Genomic DNA, 15,781 nt, shown 5'->3' with positions numbered 1-15,781 from the left:
ATTGTACTATGTATAACTGTGCATGTGATGAATAAAACCTATCCATCTATCTAGCTATCTAGCTATCTATCTATCTATCTATCTATCTATCTATCTACCTACCTATCTACCTACCTACCTATATATCTATCTATCTATCTATCTATCTATCTATCTATCTACCTATACATCTATCTATCTATACATCTATACATCTATCTATCTACCTACATATCTATCTATCTATACCTATCTACCTATCTACCTGTACATCTATCTATCTATCTATCTATCTATAACAACGGATAATCTCCGCTAGCTTAATGCTAATGTACAATGGGAAACACCATAGACAGGCTAACGGAACTAGCATCGCCATAGCGGCGGCAACACCAAACTCTTTTGAATGTATTCTCTCTGTGGCATCAACAAACAGTTGTATAATTATTCTCTCTGTGTCATCAAAGTATGTTAAAACAGCCTCACCAATCATTAGAAGTTTAACCAACACACACACACACTGACATTCAGCCAGCAGAGAGAAATACTTTGGCTCCATCTGCTGGACAAAGTAGCGAACTACGTGTGCACTGATGATGAAATGAGGGAGAAAGAGCAACTTTTCACTTTCACTACCATAAAAGGCCCTAAAGTTTAACGAAAACTCACAATCTTCGCAGGGAGTGTTCATGAAAATCATAAGTATGTCGTGATAACATCTGAAGACAATAAAAATCATCCCGACAGGAATGGCAGCTCATACAACAGACTCTATTTAAAATCAGACATTTCCTGCCCACAATAGGTGGCGCTACAATAATTGCATGAATATTGACATATGGATGTGTTCAGTTAGGGACCAGTAACAATACTGTAAAGTTTCATGCACTTTGGACTGAATTAAAGCACGTTTAATGCAACTTCCTGTTTCATGGCGCGTCAAAAAAACATTCAGGGGCCAGCAGACCCACGCCACTTCGACGAAAAGTATATGCGCCTATTTTAGTTTTTGTTCATCGAGATTCCAACTACCTAATTCCATAGTTTTGAAGTCAATCTGATAAGATTTAATACCTCATTGACAGACTCCAAGAAACGCTATTTTTGTCCAATTTTCACACTTTAATCAAAATAGCAGACTTCCTGTTGGGTTTAGAATATGGCTCCAAGAGACTTTTTTGTGCGTCCTGGGATGTTACATATATGTGACATATTTCCAGATTTTTAGACGCAACAGGCTTCAGGGGCTGGTCCGTAGGTGGCGCTATAGAGCCATTTTGCCACGCCCATGCTCGAGGCCCTGATACATTTAAGTTTTGGGGCGAACTAATCTTTCTGCAAATTTTCAGGACTTTTTGTGCATGTTTAGACACCTTTAGGATTTTTTAAAAATCCAAATAATAATAATAATAATAATAATAAACAGTACGAAAACAATAGGGTCCTTGCACTTCGTGCTCGGGCCCTAATAATAATAATAAACAGTACGAAAACAATAGGGTCCTTGCACTTCGTGCTCGGGCCCTAATTAACAATATCAATGCCTTGGTGATAATTTACATAATGAATCAAGAAGAATCAAATACTCGCTATAAACTCAGTACATTACAACTATGAACATAGGGTGAAGGGCTGATCTGTTCAAAATAGTGCTTGTGACTTCATGAAAATCAATTAAGAATTCATAATTGAATTTCAGCATGCAAATTTATGTTTCCTAACTTTATATGCAAAATGGTGAAGCTTTTTTTTCTGTTTTTTTTGTTTTTATACATGTAACAACAGGTGCGTAGTGATTATATGCAGTATCATGCCAGTAAGGTCAGTGATGGGATGGCGCTGCAGCTTGGCTGTTTGGAGATCAGGTGAGTGACTGTGTGAGGCATTTGGCTTGGTTTGAATCAGTGCATTATCCTCATGTTATGTTTTAGGTTATATATGTTAACCTTTATCTTGTTGGAAAATGACAGGTCTCAAAACTGCATATCAATATGTACAATGTTCACAATATTTCTTCTTACCATTCATTTTTTTTTCACAGGAGGTTCTATAAAGACATGAATGCCAAAGGTCTAGAAAAGAAATCTAACTTTGAGCTGCTAGAGTAAGTTTGTCTTCTCTCTATCAACAATGCTGTGACTTGAAAACCTTTTTACTTGATTTTATTGGTGTGGGTTGATGACATGCCACTGCATCGCTTTAGAGCGAGTCTTCGTCTTATTAAAAGGACAGTGAATGTTAGTAGTATAATTCAGCTAAAAGCAATGTTGTTTTTCTTAAATCACTCACTTGACAAGCTGGAGATGACTCCTTTTCTTCCAGTGAGCCAATGAGTATTCTATTTTTTTACCACTTTAGAAAAGAAGTGGGCCTGGACCTTTTCTTTCCTCAGCAGCTGATAAACAGCATGAAGGTAAACCACCCTACCCGTGATATGTCAGCCGTCAGTATTGAATGAATCAGTGTCGTAACAGTTTTGTGCGGCTGTGATCCAGGCTAGGCATCTACGAAAGCTGATCCAGCAAACATTTCAGCAGTTCGCAACGCTCAAGGAGGACGACTGCATGGTCAAGTTTTTTGAGACCCTCAGGAATTTCATCAACTTCGATGAAGAGGTCTTCCCATGTGAACTAGTGGTGAGTGGCAACAGTTCGGCATGTTCACCCTGGCACACACTGGACACTATGATCAACAGTTTCAGTTTCTCCAAATGCTGATTCACTATTAATATTAGAAATATTTTTCTTTAAACAGCAAGGTTGGAGTCTGTCAGTGGAGCTGGTCATCGGGGGGAGAGGCATTCGACAGCGCACACAGAAAGATTCAGCAGTAAGTGCTGAAGATTTTGGTATTCTTACGCCATTTACACACTACAAGCGACAAAGTTACAACCATTAAAGTCTTGTTATGTCATTATCCATTAGTAATCCAACAATAGCTTCCCGAGTTGCATGTCAATGTCATGCAAATGTGTTAAATTGTACTGGGAACTAGCTAACGGCAACAAGGGGGAATCAAAAGAACTGGAGAAACGAACATGTGTTTGGTTCATGCATCGCTACATCATTGCACTGCTAAAAAAAGTTGAGACCAGCTCAAGAGTGGAGAATCAGTTTGGAGCTAAATATCCCTGGCTTCCATTATTATTAGCATTGTCTTCTTGAAGTCGTACTGGAGTCTGAAAGCTGGTCTCAGCCAAGAAATAGCTTTCTAAATCCTGCTGTAAAACCATAGCATGTTGGTTTTGACTCCTTGGTTTTTATATGCATTGATGGTCGCTGTCAATAAAGGCATAACTTCCACAAAAGGGTAATTCTGCAGTGACAACTATAAACATCCCAAAACTTGTAGTAAAGGCTACCATCAATGCCTCCAAAACCTCTGATGATATACTAGCTCTTGTAGCTAGCATGTTTCCCTTGTGTGTGCCAAGCTAAGCTAACTGGCTACTCGTCCCAACTACATTCTGACTAAGCTTGGGCATCATATTTAATCCATTCCAATATATGGTATATGACTGTATTTGTATGTGATTAAAACATTAGAATTGGGATTAAATGTTGTTAATAATATAGTAAACTTGTCCCTAAAACCTTAACTTTAAAAATTAGACAATAACATTAAAGTTGTCGCTGAATTTCTATAACTACCATTAACCAAATATATTAATTCCTGCTGTATTTGTCCACCACTTTACATTTTTAAGCCAGGCTATGCAAAAAAAATAAATAAATGAATGTACCATGATAACTTTTCACCTTCTTATTCTTGTTGTACAGGCTGTCTTTATGGCTGACTTCAAACAAATCAAAAGAATACAATGCTTGTCGCAGGGCGACGGCAAAGCTCTCTTAAACCTTGACGTGGAGGGCGCCAAACAAGTAAGTGCCATGACAACCCATGATGCAATGTTCCTCTGTAAATCATTCAAAAATCTGACTATGATGCAGAGGAACGTCGGTTGTAAGTCATTTGTCCTTTGTGTCTCCTTTGATAGCGTCTGTCCATCAATGTGGCCTCGGTTCCTATGGCCGAGAACATGATGGATCTTATTGACGGGTACTGTCGCTTGGAAAATGACACCGATGGTTCCGTTATCTACCGACCAAATAAAGGTGTGTGACTCCCTTATTGTGTTCTCCAGATCACAGTAGTTGTACAATGAATGGCATGAACATGTTGTTTTAAGGACAGATCTGTATAAATGACTTTTAAATAGATTTTTTTTTAAAACTTAATTTGAGTTCATAACTAATTTCTACCTTAGATGCCAACACACGGAGCTCCCTACCGGAGATTCCCACAGGGTGAGTGTCTGTTTTGTTGAATTGTGCCGTCAGCGCTCTGAGGAGCCACAAGTTCCAAATTTATGACCAGAACTTTATCATTCTTTTTCTCTGGAGCAGCAGAGACACCAGCTCAATCAGACACAGCATGGGTGAGACAAAGGTTTTCATATCATCTATGTCATCACCTAACAAGAAAAATAAATATATCCACATTAAATAGGACGAGGTGAGATTATTATTATTATCAAAAAAGTACGTTCTGTCTTTTGGATTTTCAGGTTCAGATATCTACTGTGAGATTCTCGACGAAAGGCCGAGATCAGGTTAGTCAAAACTTTGGAATCATGTCAGCAGGATAATAATTGTTGAATAGAATTTTTGAGTAGAATTTATTGCTGTCTTCCAGTTGTGAAGTATGGGATCGACAGAAGTGACATAGTTCTCGGGCGGATTCTCGGTGCGGGCTTTTTTGGGGAAGTCTACGACGGAGTGTACAAAAAGGCTGTAAGTCTGTCTCTTACAGGAATTGTAATGTTGTATAACCGATGTAACATGATTTTTTTTGTGTGTGTGGGTGTTTAATGGAACAGAATGGTGACAGGGTTAATGTGGCCGTGAAGACCTGCAAAGACTGTACACCTGATGTGATGGAGAAATTCATGAGTGAAGCAGGTAAACAGAGAAAAATAGGTTTAAAATAACCACTGTGACTACTTCTAAAAGCACAGTCATTACAGTAACTATGATAATAACATTCATAAATTATGAACTTTGTGTATTTGCCAGTAATTATGAAGAACCTGGACCATCCTCACATCGTCAAACTGATTGGAATCATCGAGGAGGATCCAGTGTGGATCGTAATGGAGCTCTATCAGTATGGAGAGGTTCGTTTTTGAAAACGCATTCGATTGTGTTGCAGTTTTATTCAGATTCTTCCTGTGCCGCCAGTGCAGAATAAGCAAATTCCCTCTTTTTCTTATTACATTTTTGTTCCTGCAGCTCGGGAACTACCTGACGGAGAACCAGAACAAGCTGACTAACATAACTCTGGTGCTGTTCAGCGTGCAGATCTGCAAAGCCCTCGTCTACCTCGAAGGGGTCAACATGGTGCACAGGTCAGAAGTGGATTTTATTTTATTTTCGGTGTTGTCAATCGTAGATAAATATAAAGACTGGAAAAAAATCCCAGAAACAAATCGGCATGGTGAACAAATTAGCACCTCTGACAAAGATAAGGGATTTTTGTTTAAATTAATGAGTGTATTTTAAATTTAAAATTGACAGTTTTTAGTTAACATTCATGTGAACATGTTTGATACTTCAGAAATTAATTTTGTTAAATTTGGTGCAAACCTCCACTTTGACTCAAGGATGCTGGAATTAGAAATTGGTGGTCAAAGGTCAAAGGACACTGTGACCTCACAAATGATGTTTTTGACCATATCTCAAGGATTCGTATGCTAATTATGACAAAATATCAATAGTGTGGACCAATTTTCACTGCATACGATGTAGTAGTGAGTCTGCACAAAGACATAAACTGCAACTTGACTGGTTTGGAGAGGAATATGAATTCTAGCTGCTTTTCATTTCACAGAAAACAAGTGATAAATCATAAATTTTTTTAAAGATCCTGAGGAGAATTTATAATAGAATTGACAAAAACATGATAAGCAGAAGACTAAGAAATGCAATAAGAGATATAAAAACTGAATAATATCAAATTAAATGGACAATAAAAATAGGTAAGAGGGTGTAAAGCAGATTGTACAGATAATAAATACAATATATTATCTTATTATCTCATTATATATTATCTTATGTAGGGAACCAAGGCCTTATTTGCCAGCAGTGTAACTTGATACCGCTACACATCTTTCATTTCTTCAGCTAACTGTTTTTCACATACTATTTACTATACCAAATGAGGCCCTTTGTTGGTGCCATAAAAGATCAGGCTGTAATATTATGGGACAATAACACTGAGTTACATTATGTCCTTGGAACAGTCTGACCATTCTGAGATCAGGTCAGGTGTGCTGTGATTTTCATGAGCTTCTGGTTAGTAATCATTCACGGTGATGGTGAGAAAAAGAGTAAGCTGATAGTCACATAGACGAAATATGAATTAATCCAGTTTTGGGGACATAGACAGTAAATTAATGTAAAGAAGAGTTATATAAGATACTGACGCGTGATTAGATGCAGTCACTTGTTTTTGCCCAACATTACCAACAGGAACCCTCACAGCCTCTTGTGAATTTAGTCTCGCTGACAAAGGAAATTAATATTTGTCTGTTAGAAAATGTAAATATTTAGTATGGTTTTAGTACGGCATTCACGAGGCAGGTTCAGGTGAGCTGTGAGGAATAAAAGGCCATTTAAGACACAAATACCCATATGTCTGAGTGTATATTATCACTCAGTCTCATTATGATTCATTTGTATTGTATCCCACCTACATAATCTCCTTCTATACCTTCAACTTCTGTCTTTTCATCTTGTTGGCGTTTCTCCTCACAGAGACATCGCAGTTCGGAATGTGTTGGTCGCCAGTCCAGACTGTGTGAAGCTAGGAGACTTTGGTCTGTCCAGATACATAGAGGATGAAGAATACTACAAAGGTAACACAGTGAGAATAAAAGCACACACACTGCACTTTTTTTTTTCACTTCGATTGTAGTTTTAATATTTTGTCAGATCACCCTGACTTTCATATAAAATATAAAACCTGCCCACTAGATTTCAAATTAAGTGCAAATGCTTCTTTCTGATCTTGTTTTATGATAGTGCTCTTATTTTTGCCTGTAAACTCTTGGAATGTTAACATCCTTGTCAATTTAGGCAGAAAGGAAAGACTTTACTTTTATATTTTAAAAATCTCCTTAACTATTTTTTTTTAACTGTAAAAAAAACTTCCTCTGCAATTTCTCTGCAGCGTCTATTTCTCGACTGCCAATCAAGTGGATGGCCCCAGAGTCCATCAACTTCAGACGCTTCACCACGGCCAGCGATGTCTGGATGTTTGGTGAGTTTGTGTTGCACTGGCCTGCAACAACTCAGAGACACATTATTGCACAAGATAGGAAGAAAGGGTATGCTCACACATGGAAAAAGACAAGTGGCTGGTTAATCATCAACTCCAGCAGGTGTTGTGTATGATTTTATGACATGCTAGGAATGTTTTGAACAGCTATGTATCAAGATTACACTGAGGTACTACGCTCTTTTTGTTGTCCATTTTAGTAACTGGGAAAGTCTCTTTAGGTGCACTTTATATGAATAGACTCAGATTTAGACTATTTACACCTTAATCGGACCCAGAAACATTGCCATATTTCCATATTCTGACCTTTGATGCCTGAGGGTGAGAGGCAAACAAGGCATAACCACCTCAATGTGCTTTACCATTCATAAACTCTTTGAAATAATACTGAAGAAAATATAAAGTGGCAGCTGACTATTTGGATCTTCTTCCCTGAAATCTTCTGGAACAAAACCAAACTTGACCTTTTCTGTTTATACTGTATGTTTGTCAAGGGGTTGACAAAAGCGAACCACCATAAACAAGTTGGCAATCCATATTTATTGCACTGGAAACAATAAGTTAGTTACTTGAAATAAACTCACCATTGCTACACTGACTCAGATAGATAACACTTAATTTGGGTGTAATAAATTTGAGTTTGTCTGGACGTGAAGTGCCAGATGTTGGTATGAAGTAGTAGCATGGCCTGATACAGTCATTCTATAAGATACACATGTAGAAACACACGTAAAGTGGCTTCTGATCACCTGCTTGCACCTGGTGATGTGTTTTATAAGTTCACAAGGCAGATATTTCAGCACAGTGTTATTTGAATGAAGGATAACATAGTGTGGAAGCGCAAAGGAAGCTATGGATGATTTTCTGCTGGATTACCAAAACCTGAACACAGCCTACTGTCAGCCATAGCCTATGCCAGCACAATCGCCAGTCTTGGTCTCTCCCGTATTAATTCACTCTCAGAAACTTACCGCTCAACATTCCCTAATAGGGGTTTTGGACTTAAGCGTCAAATTGACGCCATAGCTACGGCGACAACACAGAGCATATGGAGAACCTGTACAGACCCAAGCGCCGTAGCCATAGCTGACATGCACCTCCCCAGAAATGTAACCATGTGCTGCAGCGACGCAGACCACAAGAGCTGTGATTGGTCCACTTGGTAGTAGCGTGTTTCCACTATAGTATTTCCAGCTGCTTCTCCATCTCCACAATTTTTGAATTGATTGTTTTGCATCAATAAAAATGGAACACATTGAGGAAAGGTTAATTTTCCATTGTTGAAGCAGGAAGTGGAAACAAAAATAAACCCGATTGGCAAAAAAAGACACAGCACCGTCTAGTGTTTGGGCGGTGTTGTTACAGAGTCTAGTGTTTGGGCGGTGTTGTTACAGAGCGAGCCAGACTGACGAGGCACAAGAATAAATGGCTCGCACCGGCGTAGGATACGTGCGTAGGTTACGGTGTCTGTGTCCTGCAGTACCCTGAATGAGCCTTAACATGTTCCCATCTGTGGCATGGTGCGTTCACTGTCATCAGGAACATGGAACACACTCAACAATATCAACCAATGGAACAACAACAGAGCTGAACATAAAAACAAAACGAGCTTATCAAATCCGTCCGTTACAATATATTTACTATGAATCTCATGGTATTGTCAAGTGTATTAAATAGTTATAGTTAAATATCTTTGGAGTCTATTGAGTTAGGGGATAGGGGACAAATAATCTCTATAAACCAATATCTGTATTTTAATAGACATAATCAGTGTCTATTCTGATACTGGAAACCTTCTAGTTTTATGTTACTGTCTGGTTAGTATTTAGTAATTATGCTGAGCTTGAGCAGGCTTCGGTTACATGCAAGTAAACTGTCTGTTTTAAGAGGTAAGCAAGCTTACAGGTCGTGAATTATGTCGAGCAAAACTGCTGTAGTGGTTTTAACCTATTAACCGAGTGTAAATGCTCAGCTCTTTCAACTCCATTATCTCGTTTCAATTTGCTAGTCGGACTGTGTAAACACAGAACAGGCATTTTCTCCCTCTGTTCATGGCTAGAAAATTCATGGCTCCATTATTGAAGAAATCGTAGAAAGGTCAAGACTCCAGCAGCACTTGTAGTATATGGAACAACTTTATTAGACCATCGTTTTTATGAAGTTGTTGTAAGTGCTGTTGGATTCTTGACCTTTCTAAGAAGTGTTGCATCGCTGCCTTGTGATGTGTAAGTTTGTCTTTCTTAGCACTTATGTACCTACCTCCCTATGATTGCTCAACTTTTCTGTGTAGTCTTATCCCAGAGTCTCATAATGAATAATGAATTACAGGGGGAACATGTTTCTCACTTGCTTGTCTTTCTTCATTGCTGTGTAGCTGTGTGCGTGTGGGAGATAATGAGTCAAGGGCAGCAGCCGTTTTTCTGGCTGGAGAACAGAGACGTGATCAACCAGCTGGAGCAGGGCATCAGGCTGCCCAAACCTGACAACTGCCCTCCCGCCCTCTACTCGCTCATGACCCGCTGCTGGTCCTACGACCCCAGAGAGAGACCCAGCTTCACAGAGCTGGTGGTCAAGATCAGGTATTTTTTTTACTGACTAAAACATGAACAATTATACAGAATAAAAATGGACTGTGGAGCTGATCAGTTACGATGATGAAGACAGGACTATTTTAACAGATACATCTTGTGATTTTTATTTTTTTTTTTTATTGATTTTCTCCTCAGCAGTGACACATGATAAAATAACTAGTAGTTATTTAAATTTAACATTTATTGTCCTGATTTAATGTTTTAATTTGATAAAATCACAACTGGAGGGACAAATCATGAGCATCAGTGCACTAAATCTAATCTATCCATTTGATATGAAAATAATGAAAGATCATTCATTAGTGATGAAGTAACAAACTTTGATGAAGCAATAGGAGCTTGAGAGATCAAATATTCTGTCGGTTAGACTCAGAAGTGATATCAGAGTCCCAGATGAAGGATAACAGATAGGAGCAGACAGGCTGATGGAGACTTTGGTTGAGATTCACTGTGCAACCAGGATGAGGGGAAGATGGGAAGCTGCATGACAGACACACTGAAAAGCATAGTTGCAGTGAATTTAAAGAACGGGAGATTGGCAGCGATTTACTCAGAGGATATGAACAAACGGATCGTTGGACAAGAGTAGATTGATGTGGGAATGAAGTGATTCTGGCAGTGTGGGAGAGAAGACGTGACAAATAGACAGGAGCGGCAGAAATAGCCCAAAACGCTGTAGTGTGAACAGAGCCTCACCCTAAGCTTTGTCAATTGAATGTTTTTTTTCTTTTTTAATCCCTCTTTTCTTTACACTTGTTTGCAAATCTATCAGTGACGTCCACAAGATGGAGAAGGAGCAGGAACTGGAGAGAGAGAGAGACAGAGCGCGGTCCACCAAATTCTTTGACCCTAAGTTCACCTTAAGCGAGCCTCCTCCCAAGGTATGTACCAGTCAAACTCAGTCGCTGCCTTATGTCACAAAAGTTCAGCTTTAACATCTTTGAATTCTTTTTCGTCCTCGTTGAAGCCTTCGAGAATGAAACCAGGCCGGTTTGGCAACACGCTCAGTATTGGTCTACACATTCAGGTACTGTAGAGCAACCTCCAAAGATATCCTCCAAGATGACAGCCTTTATTTTCTACTTGTTAATGTAATGTTGCTGTGTGTGCAGCTGAACGAGGCTCTGTGTGCCAGCTCGCCTGACCTGGCCAGCCCAAGTGATTATCAGTCCCCCATTGACTCCACGAACACTCTTGCTCTGCCGGTCAGGTCCCCCAGACGTCGCAGCATGGGGGTAAGAAAGTCTCCTGTCTGTGCCTGTGTCAGCTGAGATACTAAAGCTACATCTGAGTAAGTAAAACGTTTTCACAATCACTTTCCAGGAGAGTGAGTTTACCAGAGTGGAGCCAAAAACCAGGGAGGACGCCCAGCACCTCTGGCAGACAGAGAGACAGAACATGCATGACACTCTCCGCCAGCAGAAAGAGCAAATGATGGAGGATAAAAAGTGGCTGGAGAAGGAGGAGAGACTCCTGGTGGGAAACAGAGCATCATTAACTTTTGTGAAGCCCCTCTCTGTGTCTCTGTGTTGCCCTGCTCCCAAATTCAGTGTGGCCCTGGAGGCCAATATCAACCCACTTGTTCACCCTCGACGCCCCACTAGTCTTAAGTTGAATGTTCCTCTGATAACAATTCCAAAAAGAGGGTCCATGTCTATTTTCTATAAAATGAACCTACCTGTTCTTTTGCAGGACCCCATGGGACCGGAGGATTCTGTCAGTTCAGTGGTAGGTGTCCATTAAAACAAATTTTATTTTCTAGTTAATAAATCGCTTTTAACTCAAATTTAGCCTGCAACATGTTTTGAGGGAAGCTACAACCGACACCCACATTTGTTTTACACACCAAAATATTTGCAGCAAGAATAAAGCAAGTAATGTTTTTTAAAACTGTATTTTATCCTATATTTAAAGACCAAGATGTGGAAGGAAATATATAAATTGGCATTTTTTTCCTCATTTACTGATAAATGAGTTAACTTAAGTTCATTTTAAATACATTTAATGCATCCTTTGCTTTGGTCTCACATAATTAACCATCAGCTGCATCATTTACAACAATTACCTTTGTGCATTACAGTCTACAGATAATATGAGCTGTTGAATAGACTGTGACAGTGCTGACAGCATTCATTTCCTTGTCCTCATGACATCTTTTTTTTCCTGTTCTTGTAGCCAACTGAAGCTGACAGTGACAAAGGTAAGTGCTCAAAGAAATTCACATTAAATTAATTTTGAAGACTGTCCCTGTCAAAGCTTTTGTATCTCTTCCATGTCTTTATCTCTCTCCGTCATCTTGTTCGTGTTTCTGTCCCGCAGCAGTGCCAGAGAAGCCCCCGCGGCTCACAGCACAGGTAATTATATCAGTCTGTCGCTGTGCTGTGAAAGACCATTTAATTTATCAGCTTTGATTTTCAGATAAAAGGACATTTATAATGTAGCCTTCAGTTGAAAGGGCACAAATGTCACTGTGCATTTAAATTATAGTCCAATGATCCTTTGTGTAAAGTAATGAGGATGAGTATTTCTATTATTAAAAACACATTTTGCTTTACCTAGCCCGCGCCCACAGCCGAGCTGGACCGCTCCGATGACAAAGTATATCACTCTGTCATGGACGTGGTCAAAGTTGTCGTCCAGCTCAAGAACGACATCACCGAGCTGCAGCCAGAACAATATATCACCATGGTGAAGGTACGCTAAGACAAATGATGTGTTTCCCAGATTTTCATGGTTGTTTTAGTGGAAAATTCAGCATACAGTCATACAGCTGATCCATTTTCTGTATTGATCTCTGCCCACAGTCTGTTGGGATGGCCTTAAAAGATCTGATTGTCAGTGTGAATGACATACTGCCCACCTTACACGAGTCTGTCAGGACTGAGGTACCGTATATCATCTGCTGTTTTTCTTCTGTCCTCACTCTGTCTTTATTGACTTCTTCCCCATGTTTGTCCTGCCCTTTATCCCTTAACACAATGTCGGAACTCCTCTTCAAACTAAATGTGTGTGAACATTTTACTCCTGTTCTGGAGGACTCCCAAAATCCATATCTTGCATGTTCAGGCCTTGACACGCCAAGTTAATAGTCGGCCATTTGGTACCACACCACTGGTACCAATCAAACCATTGAGAAAAACAGAAGCAAAAAATAGAAACAAGAGCGCTCTTCTAATTTGACTAATTTGAACATCTAAATAATGATTTAGAATTAATAAAGTGGACCTGTCCAGGGTGTACCCCTGCCTCTCGCCCGATGACAGCTGGGATAGGCTCCAGCAGACCCCCGTGACCCTTAACAGGACTAAACGGGTATAGAAGATGAATGAATGAATTAATTAATTAATAAAGTGATTTATCCGTTTATTAATTCGGAAGATCTGGAGATGCCATCTTTGTCGCTGGCCATTGGCGTTAGTCTTTGCACTGTGTTCAAGTGCAGCCTTTTGGTCCATATACAGGCAACGTGAGGCAAAATCACAGTTGGATTTTGTTTCCGGTAGTTCTTGGATGTCAGCTTGGTGTGTCTGCACCTTTGGAGTCGTTTTTACAACAGTGAGCCCCATGCACAAAGTTAGAACTCTGAAACCGAAGCAACAAAAAGGAATTCAGCCATCTTTAATTTTATCTTTGCCTCCATTGTTTTTCCGACCACAGATTGAAGGCACCCAGAAGCTGCTGAACAACGACTTGGCGGAGCTGATCAGCAAAATGCGGCTGGCCCAGCAGAACGCCATCACCTCTTTGAAGGAGGAGTGCAAGAAACAGATGCTGGCTGCTGCACACACTTTGGCCGTGGACAGTAAGAACATGCTGGACGCTGTGGACCAAGCACGGGTCAGGGCTAATTTAGCTAAGCCTGTAGCCCCCTAGTGGACATTTATGTTGTGATCAAATTGGTCAAAATTGAGTCTACAGCAGCCACTGGTCTTTGGACACCGTCATCATTTAAATGAATGTTTAGTTCAAAATGTGATGCCATAACTCAGTAAATATGGACAAACTTATTTAGAACAGTGTGTATTCAGCATTGTATTATTGGATTACATGTTACATGTTTCGGATAAACATGTAAACTGTTCTCATTTGTGATTGGTGACTTATTTACTTAATTGACTGCCAAGACCATGGATTTTCACTGTAAATGGAAAATGTTTCATTACAAGTACAATATGTTTTACAGCTGAGAAATAGCGATGTTATTTACACAAAAACACATGCAAGTGGTTTACTCATGTAATCCTGTCAGTAGTGAAATAAAAGCCACTAACAGTTTTACACATTCAGAATTGAAACGTACGACGAATAATGACATGAAAACCATAGAGACTGGGTTAATAAAGTATTTTGTAGGTACTCTGCTCAACAGCTCAACGAGCCAGACATTTTTATATTAAGCCTTTTATCTTTACATTAAAATTTGAAATTCTAACACATAATTCAAAAGATTAAAAAAACAAAACATGTATAAGTCTTTATTAAAGTTTTTCTCTTGTGTAATTTGATGCATTCTTTCCTCACTTTAATTTGTGACCATCAATCAAAGTGATTAATATTAACTATCTATAACAGTCTCTGCATTTATTTGGAACCATAATCAGTTTTGTAGACTGAGAACAGGGACAACAGATCCCCTAAGGCCATATTTCATTTTGCCCGACTTGAAGATAATTTGGCTATTAATCTACCATACATACATTTTTATTCATATGCTATGAACCCAGAGTAACTTTTATAGATTCTGACAAACCATAAAGGCTTGACAACACTGTGTAGTTACATCTGGGTATAATAATATCCATGCAACCCCATGCAATAATGCAAATTTCCTTAGAACTTAACCAGATAGTTCAGCCAATGCCTATGTGACGCATTCTCATTGAAAAGTCAAAACGTTATGTTTGTTCCAGTTTTGGTATTTCAGCGTACAGTTGTTGTCATGATAGGCACTGTACTTTTTTGTATCTAACTGTGTATCCAACAGTGAGTCTGTCATGTGTCAACATACCAAGTGTCACTCCTTGCAGACCTGTTTCATTTTTGTCAGAAAACAACTGCCTAATGCTTCATGCCATTTTCACATTTTAATAAATCAAAACTTTTCAGAGGTTTTCCATGGGGGTATTCATTACATTTTATTATCACTCAAAAATAAGTATAATTGCAGCTGCATAGCTCAAAAAGTCTACTGTAACTGCTGAGAAACTTGTAGAAGTCACTTCATCATGACAGGCCAGACTCATCCAAGCTTTTTCGGTCTGGCACAAACACAAAACATGACTACAGTTTTTCCATGTTGACCAGTGTTGGAAAGTTTCATGGGAAATGTCTTTTGGCTTTTGTATAACCTTCAAAGCCACCTATGGAGCCCAAAGAGACCATGGATGTACACAGAAAACCTAAAATGAATCCAGGCCTACATGTCATGGTTTGAGGTTTTTATTTCCTGTTTTATTTTGATAGAGCAACTTTTTGTTGTGTCATGTTTAACTTTACTTCCTGTTTACTTGCTTCCTGACTGTGTGCTTGTTCGCTCCTCCTACTTCATTAGACCAAACTGTCTTGTCCCATCAGCCATGGGTATGTACATAGCATAAGGGCTTGTCTCTCCCTCTTTCCTTTGTCAGTAGATGCTCGTGTCCAAGTTGTTGCCTGAGCATTTGAGTTTTCCCTCATTCTTCTAAAACCCAGCAGTGCCGTTTGATGTTTACCCCCAGTAAGTTTTTTTTTTTAATCAAAGTTAACTGTTTGTTGCTCACCTTTGCCCTGTCCTCTGTGTCATTTGTGACCTCTTTTGAACAAAGCCATAACTCTCAAACCACTTCTCAAACACTTAAACACTACCCCCACCACTTCCCCTCCAATAAATATCA

At 39.3% G+C, this 15,781-nt stretch overlaps 1 protein-coding gene across 2 annotated transcripts in view; it reads left to right on the top strand.

Annotated features, from left to right (window-relative positions):
- ptk2bb (protein tyrosine kinase 2 beta, b) overlaps positions 1-15,019 on the top strand; it is a 28,242-nt gene extending 13,223 nt beyond the window's left edge. The window contains exons 5-31 of one of the 2 annotated variants that reach the window (XM_084559851.1): positions 1,765-1,844; positions 2,021-2,083; positions 2,338-2,392; positions 2,475-2,615; positions 2,734-2,808; positions 3,759-3,860; positions 3,977-4,094; positions 4,247-4,286; positions 4,386-4,417; positions 4,547-4,591; positions 4,675-4,772; positions 4,859-4,940; positions 5,055-5,155; positions 5,271-5,386; positions 6,795-6,895; positions 7,210-7,299; positions 9,692-9,896; positions 10,681-10,789; positions 10,876-10,935; positions 11,021-11,143; positions 11,232-11,384; positions 11,601-11,636; positions 12,084-12,108; positions 12,228-12,262; positions 12,468-12,602; positions 12,713-12,793; positions 13,566-15,019. In XM_084559851.1, the coding sequence (XP_084415977.1) occupies positions 1,765-1,844; positions 2,021-2,083; positions 2,338-2,392; positions 2,475-2,615; positions 2,734-2,808; positions 3,759-3,860; positions 3,977-4,094; positions 4,247-4,286; positions 4,386-4,417; positions 4,547-4,591; positions 4,675-4,772; positions 4,859-4,940; positions 5,055-5,155; positions 5,271-5,386; positions 6,795-6,895; positions 7,210-7,299; positions 9,692-9,896; positions 10,681-10,789; positions 10,876-10,935; positions 11,021-11,143; positions 11,232-11,384; positions 11,601-11,636; positions 12,084-12,108; positions 12,228-12,262; positions 12,468-12,602; positions 12,713-12,793; positions 13,566-13,781 (2,517 nt within the window). In that variant the 3' untranslated portion in view covers positions 13,782-15,019. Of the gene's footprint in view, positions 1-1,764; positions 1,845-2,020; positions 2,084-2,337; positions 2,393-2,474; positions 2,616-2,733; positions 2,809-3,758; positions 3,861-3,976; positions 4,095-4,246; positions 4,287-4,385; positions 4,418-4,546; positions 4,592-4,674; positions 4,773-4,858; positions 4,941-5,054; positions 5,156-5,270; positions 5,387-6,794; positions 6,896-7,209; positions 7,300-9,691; positions 9,897-10,680; positions 10,790-10,875; positions 10,936-11,020; positions 11,144-11,231; positions 11,637-12,083; positions 12,109-12,227; positions 12,263-12,467; positions 12,603-12,712; positions 12,794-13,565 lie in introns of both variants that reach the window. The other variant, XM_084559850.1, reaches the window with a different exon arrangement.
- Positions 15,020-15,781: the final 762 nt, after the last annotated feature.

This window comes from Chelon labrosus, assembly GCF_963514085.1.
Source record: "Chelon labrosus genome assembly, chromosome: 14".
NCBI lineage: Eukaryota > Metazoa > Chordata > Actinopteri > Mugiliformes > Mugilidae > Chelon > Chelon labrosus.
The sequence above is the reverse complement of the archived record's forward strand: the minus strand, read 5'-3'. Positions and strand labels throughout refer to the sequence as shown.